The following is a 12,405-nucleotide window of genomic DNA, read 5'->3' on the forward strand; positions in this document are numbered from 1 at the left end:
CAAAAGCTACTGGCCAACTGGAGCAGGCAGCTAAGTAGAACTACACAAAAAAACCCCACCCAAACACCACAGCTCAGGCCTGATGCAGAAATCTGGGCTGAGATTGATATGGGCCAAGAGGACAGGCAAGGTCAATGGGATGAATGAGTTGCCAGAGCAGAAAACTGACTGGTCAGAAAGCAGGGAAAAAGAGAGTTGTATCAAAGCATGAAGCCCAAGCTGAAACAAAAACCAGGAAAAATCCTTGACCCTTCCTGGTGGGATCAGAGCTTGGCCTAAGTATAGCTCAGCAATCATATGTATCCAGCCCTTATACACACAAGGAAGACATGAGGCAATCCATGCTGGGGCTGAAGCCGTAGGTCACCACTGAACACACAATTGCAAACCATACACCTCCCAGAATACCCCAGCACTCCTCTGGGAGACAGCAGCCCTGAGCTCTCCAAGCTAAGCACCCATAATTAGCAAAAGGAGCGTAGAAATGCACACATGGTTCATTTGTCACCAGAGAAAGTCCCCCAGTTCCCTTGTACTGTCACAATCACATACAGCAGATGACTGTTAGGTGGAAGAGACCCAAAGACACGCCTGCAATGTGCCATGTCTCACACTACGTGATCTGTGAGTGCTGACAGACATGAAGGTTGAGGATGGTGGTGCAAATTCTTCCAAGCTCTCAGAAAGGATCCAAGTTGCCTCAGAACCAATATTAATATCCTGGAACTGTTTTGCAGGACATGGAGTCTGGGAAAAAACATAACCTCTAATAGAGTTCCTACAAACTCAGAATACCCTTAATGGGCAATTAAGAGCGAAGTAGCACATCTACCCTGAGATTCTGCACTCTGTATAATCAGTGAGCCTCAGATCAGATGCAGAAAACTGCATCCATGAATCTATTATGAAAGTAAGAGAAACTTTCTGACATTCTCTTCAGGGAGGCATCAAGACCTCTGAAAAGATCCTTCATTACAATTTGGAAAGACAAAATAAATACATGTTCAGTTTAATGTGTCCATTGAAATACAGACAAGCATTTTTTGGGTAAAGGTATTTGGATCAATCTCTCTCTGAAGTGACAGGATCAACACAGAACAGGAGAGATGGTCTTCAGATGTCCCTTACAAGCAAAGTTGAGTAAAAAGTGCTAAACCTCATAAAAACAAACAGCTCTTTTCAGTGAAAATATTCAGTGCCTTAATGGTCTTTTCTGAGAGAGAAGCCTCTTCATGCTTCTCTCAGTGGCTGCAGCCATAAGAAAATAGAGGGTGGCCACAAAAATAAGCAATTCGTGAACATCCAGTGTTTTCTGGAGGAGACACGCTGCCTTTTAATGGAATCCACTATGCAGGCATCTAAGGTACCTCAGTAAAGCTGTTTTGTTCAAGTTGCACCACCAAAGAAGTTGAGTAATGATCTGGCCCAAGTACTGCAGAAAAGGTAGTAATGCGTAGGGTTTCCTAGAAGTCTATATGATGAAAGAAAAGATACTCATTTTCTCTCCACTTAACATAGCCTAGACATAATTTCAGATGGAGTCAGCTGCAGGAAGCATATTTACACCAGAGACACACTGTCCTTTGCCAACTATCGCAGTGCTTGTGCATTCTGAGTTATGCCACTGCCTGTTAGATAATGGCTATCCTGGTCTCCTCTGAAGAGGATTAAATCCTGCAAAGTGAGCATTTCAATTCCTTTAGAAAGCATCTCCTCATATTGTGATTGAACTTTACCTCAGACAAGAGTGCCTACCAGGTGATGAAAAGTCACTGTAGGAATCGGGAAGCATCCTGACATTCAAATCAGCACTTTTATTCAAATTTTTATTCAAATTTGATTCTTAGTGCAGTGGTACCTCAACATGTGTGATTGTAGAATATACTATACTCTTTGCTGTATCCAAATCAGAAGATCACAGAATAATTCCTGGAAATGACATGCCATTTCTTGTAAGCGATCACAAGAGATCTACATCATCTGGATGATTCTGTTGTTTCTGCTGGGGGACTGGGATTAACCTGGTAGAATCAAAAGCAAATAAAAACAAACCAGATGCCTTGCCACTTGCCACCAGTGACTGTCTGTTTTGGCCAAAAAGTCTGTGGTTTCACCCTCTGATGAGTCTCAGCTCTCAAGGCTGCTTAAACAGTTACCATCACTGGTTAAAAGTGGCAGCTGGATCTTCATCACAACCAGCCTGCTCCATGATCCTCCCTCAGAGTGAATACAATTGCTCCCCAGGCCTGCTTCCTTTCAGCATGAAAGAGAATATCTTTCACTAGAAGTTGTGAAGGTTAAAGCTTCTCTCACATTGACAGGACAGTGACAACAAGAAATTACTCCTAGAGCCTCCTTCAACTGCCCTTCTCTTGGTACAGTGACTGAGTTTCCCAAAGAGGGAAATTTCTCAGGGGTAACACAAGCAACGTCTAAGCACATCAAGTATCAGAAAGATCTTGAAGAGAGTGAAGAAGGCCAGAAATATTTATTAGAGTAGAAATGTTTATTGAAAAAAACACTGCAAAACAAAGAATCCTTAGGCAATAGTTGAGAGAAACTGAGGACAAGGTGCCCACAATAAGGAGGGAGCAGCAGCTTGTTTGCACAGCATGAGGCTACTGCTGAAGAAAACATCACCAGCACCCAGCTGCTTAAGAATCATAGAATACTTTAGGTTGGCAGAGACCTTTCCAATCATCAAGTCCAACCATTAATCCAGCACTGCAAAGCCCACCACCATGGCGGTGAAGAAATTTTTCCTAAGATCCAGTATGAACACTCTAGGAATAAGCATACATATCTATACATAACTACTTGAAGTAAAACAATCTTTTTTTTCTTTTCTAGGAAAAACCCTACACATCTTTGATTCTCACTGACATAGATAAGAAACAAAATGGTTACTACATAGATAAAATAATCAGTCTTAGGTTACCAAAACCCGCTATTCGTAATCATAAAGATTTTAACTCCAGTTCACCAACTCTCAGCTTCATCTCACCTTGTTTAGGCAGCTCTGTCAAATGTCGGATGATAAAAAACTACTCGGCCTATCCCCTCTCTAAAGTCAGTAAAAGGGAAATACATGGCTTCAAAAGGCACTTCAGATCTTCTAAAAATCTAAATTATTTTAGAGATAATTATCTTCATTGACCATAAAGAGAGCTGAGCAAAACAGACTCTCAAATTACAGCACTTAGGCAGCATAAATCCAGGCCTTAATACATAACTTCAAAAGGCATGTGACTAGCCATGCTGACTTCAGAGGCATAACATCTGTGTTTAAAACCTTGCTGACAATACTGACCATAGTAATGGGCAATACTCTGGTTTACGAGGTATTTTGAGAGTAGAATCTACACAAATGTTAAAGGGAAGTAGACTAGCCAAGAGAAGCACATAAACAACTAATTTTCATTGCTAAACACTGACACAGTTGAAGGATAATCCTTATCTAAATTAATTCCTACACCTTTTGATTCATGGGACAGTGTGTAACTGCTGTAGAAATGAATAGTTTCTATTTGCATGTCCACTTTTCAGTTTAAAAGCAGGTGCTTCACTGACATTCTTTTCTGACTTTCCAGGTTCGAGTGTCCTATCTGAATATCAACATGGGAATTCAAAAGCCAGAGCTGACCAGCTGAGAGGTACTGACTGGGCTAGAAATTTGTATGAAATCATTCTTGGCTGTAAGTTACAGAAGAACAGTGTGTACCTGTCACCAGGCTTTCAGCATGCCTTCCAAGAAGTTCTGCCAATTCAAATCATTCAAAATAAAATTCCATCAAATTTGTCTTTCATGAAGTACACATTGGATATTTGCATTTATGCAAGGCTCTGGTTTAAGGGCAGCAGACAGGCTTGCAATCTCGAATGCAGTTTGACTTTACAAACACTGCAAGGTAGGCAAGTATTACTATCTCTGTTTTGCAAACATGACTGAAACTTGTATGAACTGAACCACAGAAATACCAAGCAGTAGAGATGTCCAGACATTTAGCATCTTGATAAGGTTACACTGATTTTCTTTCACAATGGTGCTGCTAAAGCTCTGCTCACTGGAGGGTTTTACAAATGGAGAACTAAGGTACATTAAATTTAAAAGTGTATACCAATTACATATGTAAAGCTTGAGAAATAAAGTGCCTGTTTTTTGTCATGCACTTAGCATTTCTTATACTGAACTATTTTACAGCAGTGCCCCTAGTGTTAGGCGCTGCTACTGGGAGTGTTCAGCACTCCTGCTACTCAGACTCCTGAGTTTCAAACCGGATATGAAAAATAAAATACCTAAAGCTTGCCTTACAGAGTAGAACTGCCAGGAAAAGGGTTATTTGGTGGTCAGGGGAATGCAAGGAGCCTTGACAGAGAGCTTTTCATGGCTATATATTTCACCTGGAAGCAGTGGCTTCAAGCTCAACTTGGCCAAAGAGCCTAGAATAACTCTACCATGCACAGGACCTGCACCTTCTGACTTGGAGAGTAGCAGCAAAGAGGGGGTTACAGCCTTGGCAACACTGGATTGTTTTTGTGATTTTATGCGGATGAAAGAACGGACTGAAATTCTTCCCTTGGGTGATGGGTGTATGGCAGAAGGTGATAGGTCTTTGATGCTACATGTGACATTGGGAAAGACGGGGAAGGAAGAAGAATTGGAGTTGATGTTCTCATTCAGGATTCACTCATCTGCGGAGCTACTGTATGCCTTTAATGGAATACACATGTGCATTAGGCCCCACGCTTTCAGTCTGTACTGCAAGTTCGATGATTTCAAAGTACAGATACATGGGGCTTATGAAGCACATTAAGACCAGTAAACTAGGCAGGGTTTCCAACACAGCATCGTTTGGACATTGAATACCTTAAAACTCCAGACAAATGTCAATGAAATAAAATATCTCATCCCATTCCAATGGCTCAACTTATTACTGGGAATAAGGGTTTTGCATGTCCTTGCATGCAACTCGGGAAGTGAGGAAACACTACAACTACCTACATCCATTCACGAGTCCTAAAACATAGACTGTCAGCTACATCTTTCATTTCCCCTTGTCCCTCCTTTCCCTTTCCCAATGATCCCCTCCAAACTTGGCAACTTAAAATGAAAAGTGAGGGACAACTCTGAGAGCTGATTTCTCTTTGCCATACGGGAGCTTACATTTGAAGTGGGTACACCGCAAACACAAAGGAGTGAGGTTTGGAAACCACCTGAGGGTAAATGTCTGTGAACCTCTGTAATGCATCATTACATGTTTCATGTACTTTTCACCTCACCCTTGGCAGGTTTATTACCACCAAGAGTTTTCCCATTTCAGAAAACAGCTCCTTCACCTTGCCATGTTAAAACAGTTCCCTCACCTTGCTACTCCCACTTTTGTGTCATCTTATGGTTTGCCCCAACCCACATTATTTTAAAAAGCAGCAATGCTTAAAAAAACAAAACAAAACAAACAAACAAACAAAAACCCCCCAAAACCAAACCAAACAAACAAAAAACCCACCACCACAAAAGCACAATAACATCAGAAATGATAACAAGGATATGAACTTGCCCTTCCTTTATTTCTGTTCAAATCAAGTAATAAGAACAGTGGAAACTAAATTCTGTAATTCTCAAATGCAGACCAAAACAAACCCTGACTTACTAGAATTTCTCTGGTAGTTATATTGCAACTTCCTTCTCCATTATAACAAGAGAAGCAGAAGAGCCCTCTGACACACTCTGCCTTCAGAAAGCCACCCCAAGGGAGTTATAATTGCTGGTAAATAACCACATTCTCAGACAACACTGTTTTTTAAAATAAATTATATTAAAAAGAACAGGAAAAAACACAAAAAATAGCAGAACTTACATAAACAACAATAAATCATCTATGTCTCAGCCAAGTTGAAGATGAGACCAACCTGGTATTAAAGCAAGACTTGCAAAACTGTACTCTTAACGTTTAAAATTTTAAAGTAGAATCAATATCCTACTGCCAACAGAACATTTTCTATTTCTTTATTCTGTCAAAACTGCCTTTCAAAAATATTTTGAAACAGTAAGACAACTTTTATCCTTTAAATACAGTCACTCCCTCACACACACTCTTTGCAAAATCAGAAGAAAATATTAAATATACAAACTGAAAATGTTGATAATAGCTGCTCTTAGCTTTGCTTCTGTTAATAGTTATACCTCAAGTTTAAGACCTTTCTGAGCTGAAAGATCTTTTACTTTAAGTACAATAAGTTTTACCACAGCAATGACAGTGAGAAAACTGTCCTTATTGTGAAGACGATATTTCATAATTTTCAGGTCTAGCTACAAAGTACTTAGAAACACCGCATTCACAACTTAAATTCCCAACAGAAATCTTTCTGTAATAAATACAAAATTACAAATATTTTTCACTAAACACTGGTTTTAGGCATCAAAATGAAGATAAACAGGTTAATTTTCAGAAATTGCATGTTACCTAAGAGGAAACTTAAAAAAAAAAAAAGGAAAGAAAAAAATTGTTAAAAAAACCCCTCAAGCTTCGGGTCCCTCAATTTTTTCTAAGTTAAATTCATCAAAACTGAAATATCAAATTACAGTCTTGGTCAAAGGATAATGACTCACTCTTTTTTTTTTCCTGTCTTCATAAGTGTAGATATCACTATATTCACTAAAACAACCAATTATAGATCACATAACTATGTCGCCTCTGAGCCAAAAGGAAATTCATTCACCAATTTTTGTTTTTCCTGTCCTTCAGCACAGAGTAAGTTACACTTAATTAGTCAGTCTTGGAGATGACAGAGCACCCAGTTCTCTTGCACATATTTGTATAAAGTAAGACTTCAGATTCAAATGGAAAGCTTGCTTCTTCAGTAAACTGTAACCATTAATGTAATTTACTCTATACCAAATAGCAACAGCCTCTGAATATAATTTCTGGGTCCTGAGTTAATTTGTAGAAATAAACATAGCTGAAAGTGGCAGCTGGATAAAAAATGAGGGATACAACATTTTGAGTGACAGCAGTAATTAAAAATTGGAATAGCACAAAGTCAATCTTCATAAAGCATTGGAATAAATCAGTTAATGAAGCTATCTTTTTCCTAATTACAAACAAACTTATTTTACTTCTAAATTACTATGAACAACTACATCTTGTATGATCTTCTAATGAAAGAGAAAGCTTCACAGAATCACAGAATATGCTGAGTTGGAAGGGACCCACAAGGATTGAGTCCAACTCTGGCCTTGTACAGAACCATCGCCAAGAGTCACACCTGAGAGTATCATCCAAATGCTTCTTGAACTCTGTCAGGCTTGGGGCTGTGACCACTTCTTCAGGAAGCCTTTTCTAGTACCCAACCACCCTCTGGGTCAAGAACCTCTTTCTAATATCCAACCTAAGCCTCCCCTGACACAACTTCAGGCCATTCCCTGGGGTCTTGTCACTGGTCACCACAGAGAAGAGATCAGTGCCTGCTCCTCCTCTTCCTCTCACGAGGAAGTTGTAGACTGCAATGAGGTCTCCCCTCAGTCTCCTCTTCTCCAGGCTGAACACACCAAGTGACCTCAGCCGCTCCTCATATAGCTTCCCCTCAAGGCCCTTCACCATCTTTGTTGCCCTCCTTTGGATGCTCTCTAAGAGCTTAATATCTTTCTTATATTGCTGTGACCAAAACTGCACACAGTATTCAAGGTGAGGCCATAACAGTGCAGAGCAGAGTGGGACAATTCCCTCCCTCGACTGGCTGGCGATGCTTTGTCCGATTCCCCCCAGGACACAGTTGGCCCTCCTGGCTGCCAGGGCACTGCTGACTCATATTCAACTTGCCATCGACCAGGACCCCCAGGTCCCTTTCCATGGCACTGCTTTCCAGCATCTCATTCCCCAGTCTGTACGGACATCCAGGGTTGCCCCATCTCAGGGGCAGAATCCAGCACTTTCCCTTGTTGAACTTCATATGGTTGGTGGTTGCCCAGTCCTCTCATTTGTCGAGGTCTCTCTGCAGGGTCTCCCTGCCTTCAAGGGAGTCAACAGCTGCTCCTAGTTTTGTGTCATCTTCAAACTTGGTTAGTATCCCTTCCAGTCCTGCATCCAAGTCATTTATGAAGATGTTGAAGAGCACAGGGCCTGAGATGGAGGCCCTGTGGAACCCCACTAGTGACAGGTCACCAGCTTGATGTTACCCCATTCACTATTAGCCTCTGTGTTCTACCTGTGAGCCAACTGCTCACCCACTGCTTTGGAACATTTTTGTTGTTGTTCCTATAAAATCCTAGTTTCAAGCAAAATTCATTATATTGATGTGGAAACACACTGATCTCTTTACGTTTTTAACATAGAGACAAGGCTGCATGGTCATCTGCTCTGACTTGACACAACACAGGACAACTTCACTGTAATGCTCACACACTGCTTCAACTCAAACATGCCTTTTACAACTAGAAGGCTTAAACAAACAATTAAAGGCTTGAACAATGAAGAATCTTTGTGAACTTATGCTCTGACTCCCAGATTTTCATTACTATTTTCATTACTATTTTACAAAGGTGATTCAAAATACAGTAGTACTGCATAAAAACACTAAAGGCACATGACTAATTGAATGAAGTCAAAGCTCTCTGCTTACCTTTTCAAGGTAATGTTTGGTAACTGTTTAACAACCCAGTTATCAGTGGATTTAACTCTTCAGACTGCCTCAAATTGAAACAAAATTGTTCTTCTTAATGGTATGAAGTAAAAAAACAACCACCAAACCCTCAGCTGTCCATGTAATTTATATGCTCCTGTCTCCCACACTTCATCCACTGATTTTAACTAAGGTCTTAAGGCTTGTCTTAAAGCAAATAAACTGTGATATTTTTAAGAATATAGTAATTGACATCTTATCCTGGATGAAGCCTTGAAATTTTCAGGCTATAAAGGGCACTGGAACTCAGTTCCAACAACAGCATCCATTTCTTTCTCATGCCACAAACAAAGTAAATCACCTCAGATGAAGGAAGGTTTAAGCGTTGTATAACGCAAGAAGATTAATGGGGGTGGGGATGGCAGAAAGCTTCTCTGCTGTTTTTTCCAAGAGAAAGGCAATGAAGTCTATATATTGACATTGACCAATTGAAAACATTTATGAAAAACTTTGGTTCTTAATTTACAAAGATACCTACCCCTATAATACTCAAGCCTTTCAGGTAGTCCTGACGAGGTTGGGCTTGTGGCACACAGCCTGCTACAACGACTTTCTTCTTCCCTTCTTGGGCTTTCCTAAAGAAGGACAAACAGTGTGTTAATAGTTTTTGAAAATTATCATTTTCAACTTCAAAGTAGTCATATTATGCATGTGACACAGAAAAGCAACTGCAGCGAAAACATTTCAAAATCAGAAGCAACTTGTACATGTTTGAACCTCAGAAACCAAACAAATCAACACACCAAAAAACTCTATATGAAGCTCTCAGGCTACAGCACTCACGGTTCAGTTCGGGGAGTATCTACAGAGAACATAACCACTGCGTATCTTGGACAAAAATACAATCTTGAAAGTTCAGTTAACCTTTATTTGCCACAATGACAGCAGAGAAACTGGTCAAGAAATATGGGGCAGAGATATTAACCCTTGATTCAAGAAAAGTTACACAGAATGCAAGGGACAGCCTACGCAGACAGGAAGCTCTAGCTCAGAACAGATCCATTTATGTAGTACCAGTCAGAATTTACCAGTTACATCAGTCTTCTGATGTTCACTTAAAATGTTTATTTACTTTAAAATACACAGTTACTTAGAAACATTTAAGCATTTAAGCATATTGAGCACTTTCAAACCTTAAGTGCTTGCCTCTGGCAGAGAAGCATTTGTCTGGATATTAACTTACATAACTCCTTAGCTTCGATGCTACCTTAGCATCAAGTAGGAAACCAAAACTCTAAGATTAAATGGTTAACACTGTTCACTTCATTAGTAACATTTTGACTCATTTTGAATTCAACACTGAATATCAAGCCTTGGAAGTAATGGAAGCCCTGAACAGAACTAATGGCTACATAAAAAACACTGAGATGCAGAACCTGCTTATGTTTGTTAACTTTGAAGATCATCCATTAGCACATTAACCCAACATGACTACTGCATTATAATGTGCAAAACATTAAAGAAGAGAAGCACTGAATAATTTTACCAGACTTGCTAGGTCTAACATATTACGGGGTTGCTCCAAGAACGATCTTTCACAGTTGCATGTTGTAGCACAATCTCCCGACAGACTTCTGTCAAACTGGAACCTTGTAAATCCATATTTTCTCCAGCAATGTATGAATTCATGAAGTGTTTACTGTTATGTTGGAATAGGCTACGACACGTCATAACACTTTTTAGAAAAATTATCCAAAAGACACAATTACTTAGACAATTTTATACTCTTCAGCTTGGTTGAGCTGTCTCCAAGCTGAAAGTGATGTTCAACAAGCACATGGATGCTACATGAGTATCTGTAGGTCCTCAGCAAAGGCAAGTTCAACAAAAGAAAAACAAACACCAAAACAAAACAAACAAAAAAAACCAACCACAAAAAACCCCAAACTCAAAACAGACTAGTACCACACACAGTTACGCTACTCACAGTTTTCACTTTACACTCACGAACAAATCTATTTACAAATTATCGCTCAAAATGAAATCTCACAATAATACACAAATTGTAATAATAAAGGAGATCACAGGCCATTTTGCCAAATACCTCGTTGTGGCTGCTGCACTAAAATGAAGTATTTTAAAGGAAAAAAATAAATATCCTATACAAACACAAGTGTAAAATAACAAGAAAATGGATTATGGCTATTGCCTCATATCCAATATAAATGCAGCAAATCTCTATAAAGTATCCGATTTTGTTTTAGTGGACTTCCAGGAAATCTTCAAACATCCATCATACAGAACCTCACTGGTCCTCTACTTGCATGTCAAGGTGTATAATATAACTGCAAATTTTATTTCATCTCTTTCTTACTCATATTTCTGTGGATGAACAACTATGATGAAATGCTAATTTAGTATTCTTCTTAGGCATGGAACATGTCTTAGGTAGCAACATGTCTCCAAAGTCTGCAATCCCTCTTTTCTTTCAGTGGTAAATATTTAAGGGTTTTGCAATACTTCAATGGAGGTTACCTACTACATACCCATGAAAAAAAAAAACAACAACAAACAAACAAACAAACAAACCCCCACACACACACAAAAAAATGTACTTCATGTATTACCTAAAAATGTCACATAGCACCATGTGACACTCCACTAACTCAAAGGATAAAAATCACTACTTATATAGTTTTACAGACTCAGTCTAGTGCCTGGAGGCAAGACAATAACCCCTGTCTCCAGCAAACAAAGCACATGTCCCTAGGCAACTCAGCATCTGGTATAATCTGCTGCTAGCAACAGCCGTCTCCATCTACTTGAAAACCTGTGAGCACTACAGAAGAAAAAGCTTTTATTCAAGTCTTTTTATCGGAGAAAAAAAAATAAACAAAGTTTCCCCTGACACATTAAATGGCATTTTAATGTTATTTCACAGCTTTAACATTTTGCCATATCTTCTGGGACTATAACTAGAGCTAGGGGGGAAAAGTTAAACTGAATATTCTTCATAATAAGCATTGCCTGCATTTAACTTTTTTAAAGTTGTACAGGTCTCTACAGAATAAAGAATTTTGTACATTGAGATTTTTTCCTTTAAAATGCAATTAAGTGGAAATGCCAGAACTAAATTTTCAATCATAGCCAATTTTCATTACATCCATAATACACCATACAATACATGAAAACCATCATAAATGAAAAACCCTTGTAAGGAAATTATGAATTTTTTTGCCTCATTTTCAAGAAACCACTTCTCACAATATGCATTCCACTACTATATTGTCACTTCCTTTTAATATTGTTTAATAAGCCCTGTTCGTATTAACAAAAGTCTACAAAAATTATTCTTTGGAAATCTAGTTAGCACAAGAACTGTATTAGAAGAGCCTTTATCCCTTCAGAACATGAATAGTAATGAGAACAATACCTCATGGAATCTGGTAGGTGGCATGAATAAAGACATCTTCTCTTTTAGAACCCTTTATATTTTTCAGTTACATGAACCTTACCTTGAACTTTCAATTTAATTGATTCAGGAAACATCTTTTAGAAATACACTCTTCTCTAAAAAACTACTTGCAAGATATACATCTGAATAGAAATTCAATTAGAGCAATTATTTTTTTAATAAAGGAATTATTCAAGCTACTTCCTAAGTAATGGGTGGGGAACAAAAAACAAGTGAGAAACAACAGGGGCATGAAGTACTGCATACAGTAGAGGACTCATATAAAATCACAGATTATATTCCATGGCATAGAAACAGCCACTGCAACTATA

General features: G+C 38.8%; 1 protein-coding gene across 1 annotated transcript in view; it reads right to left on the minus strand.

Moving 5' to 3' along the window:
- Positions 1-12,405, minus strand: part of CDKAL1 (CDK5 regulatory subunit associated protein 1 like 1) — a 412,746-nt gene that overhangs the window by 276,292 nt on the left and 124,049 nt on the right. The window contains exon 6 of the mRNA XM_027676037.1: positions 9,158-9,254. Coding sequence (XP_027531838.1) covers positions 9,158-9,254 — 97 coding nt within the window. The remainder of the gene's footprint in view (positions 1-9,157; positions 9,255-12,405) is intronic.

Source organism: Neopelma chrysocephalum, unplaced genomic scaffold, assembly GCF_003984885.1.
Source record: "Neopelma chrysocephalum unplaced genomic scaffold, ASM398488v2 Primary Assembly neopelma1_26, whole genome shotgun sequence".
NCBI lineage: Eukaryota > Metazoa > Chordata > Aves > Passeriformes > Pipridae > Neopelma > Neopelma chrysocephalum.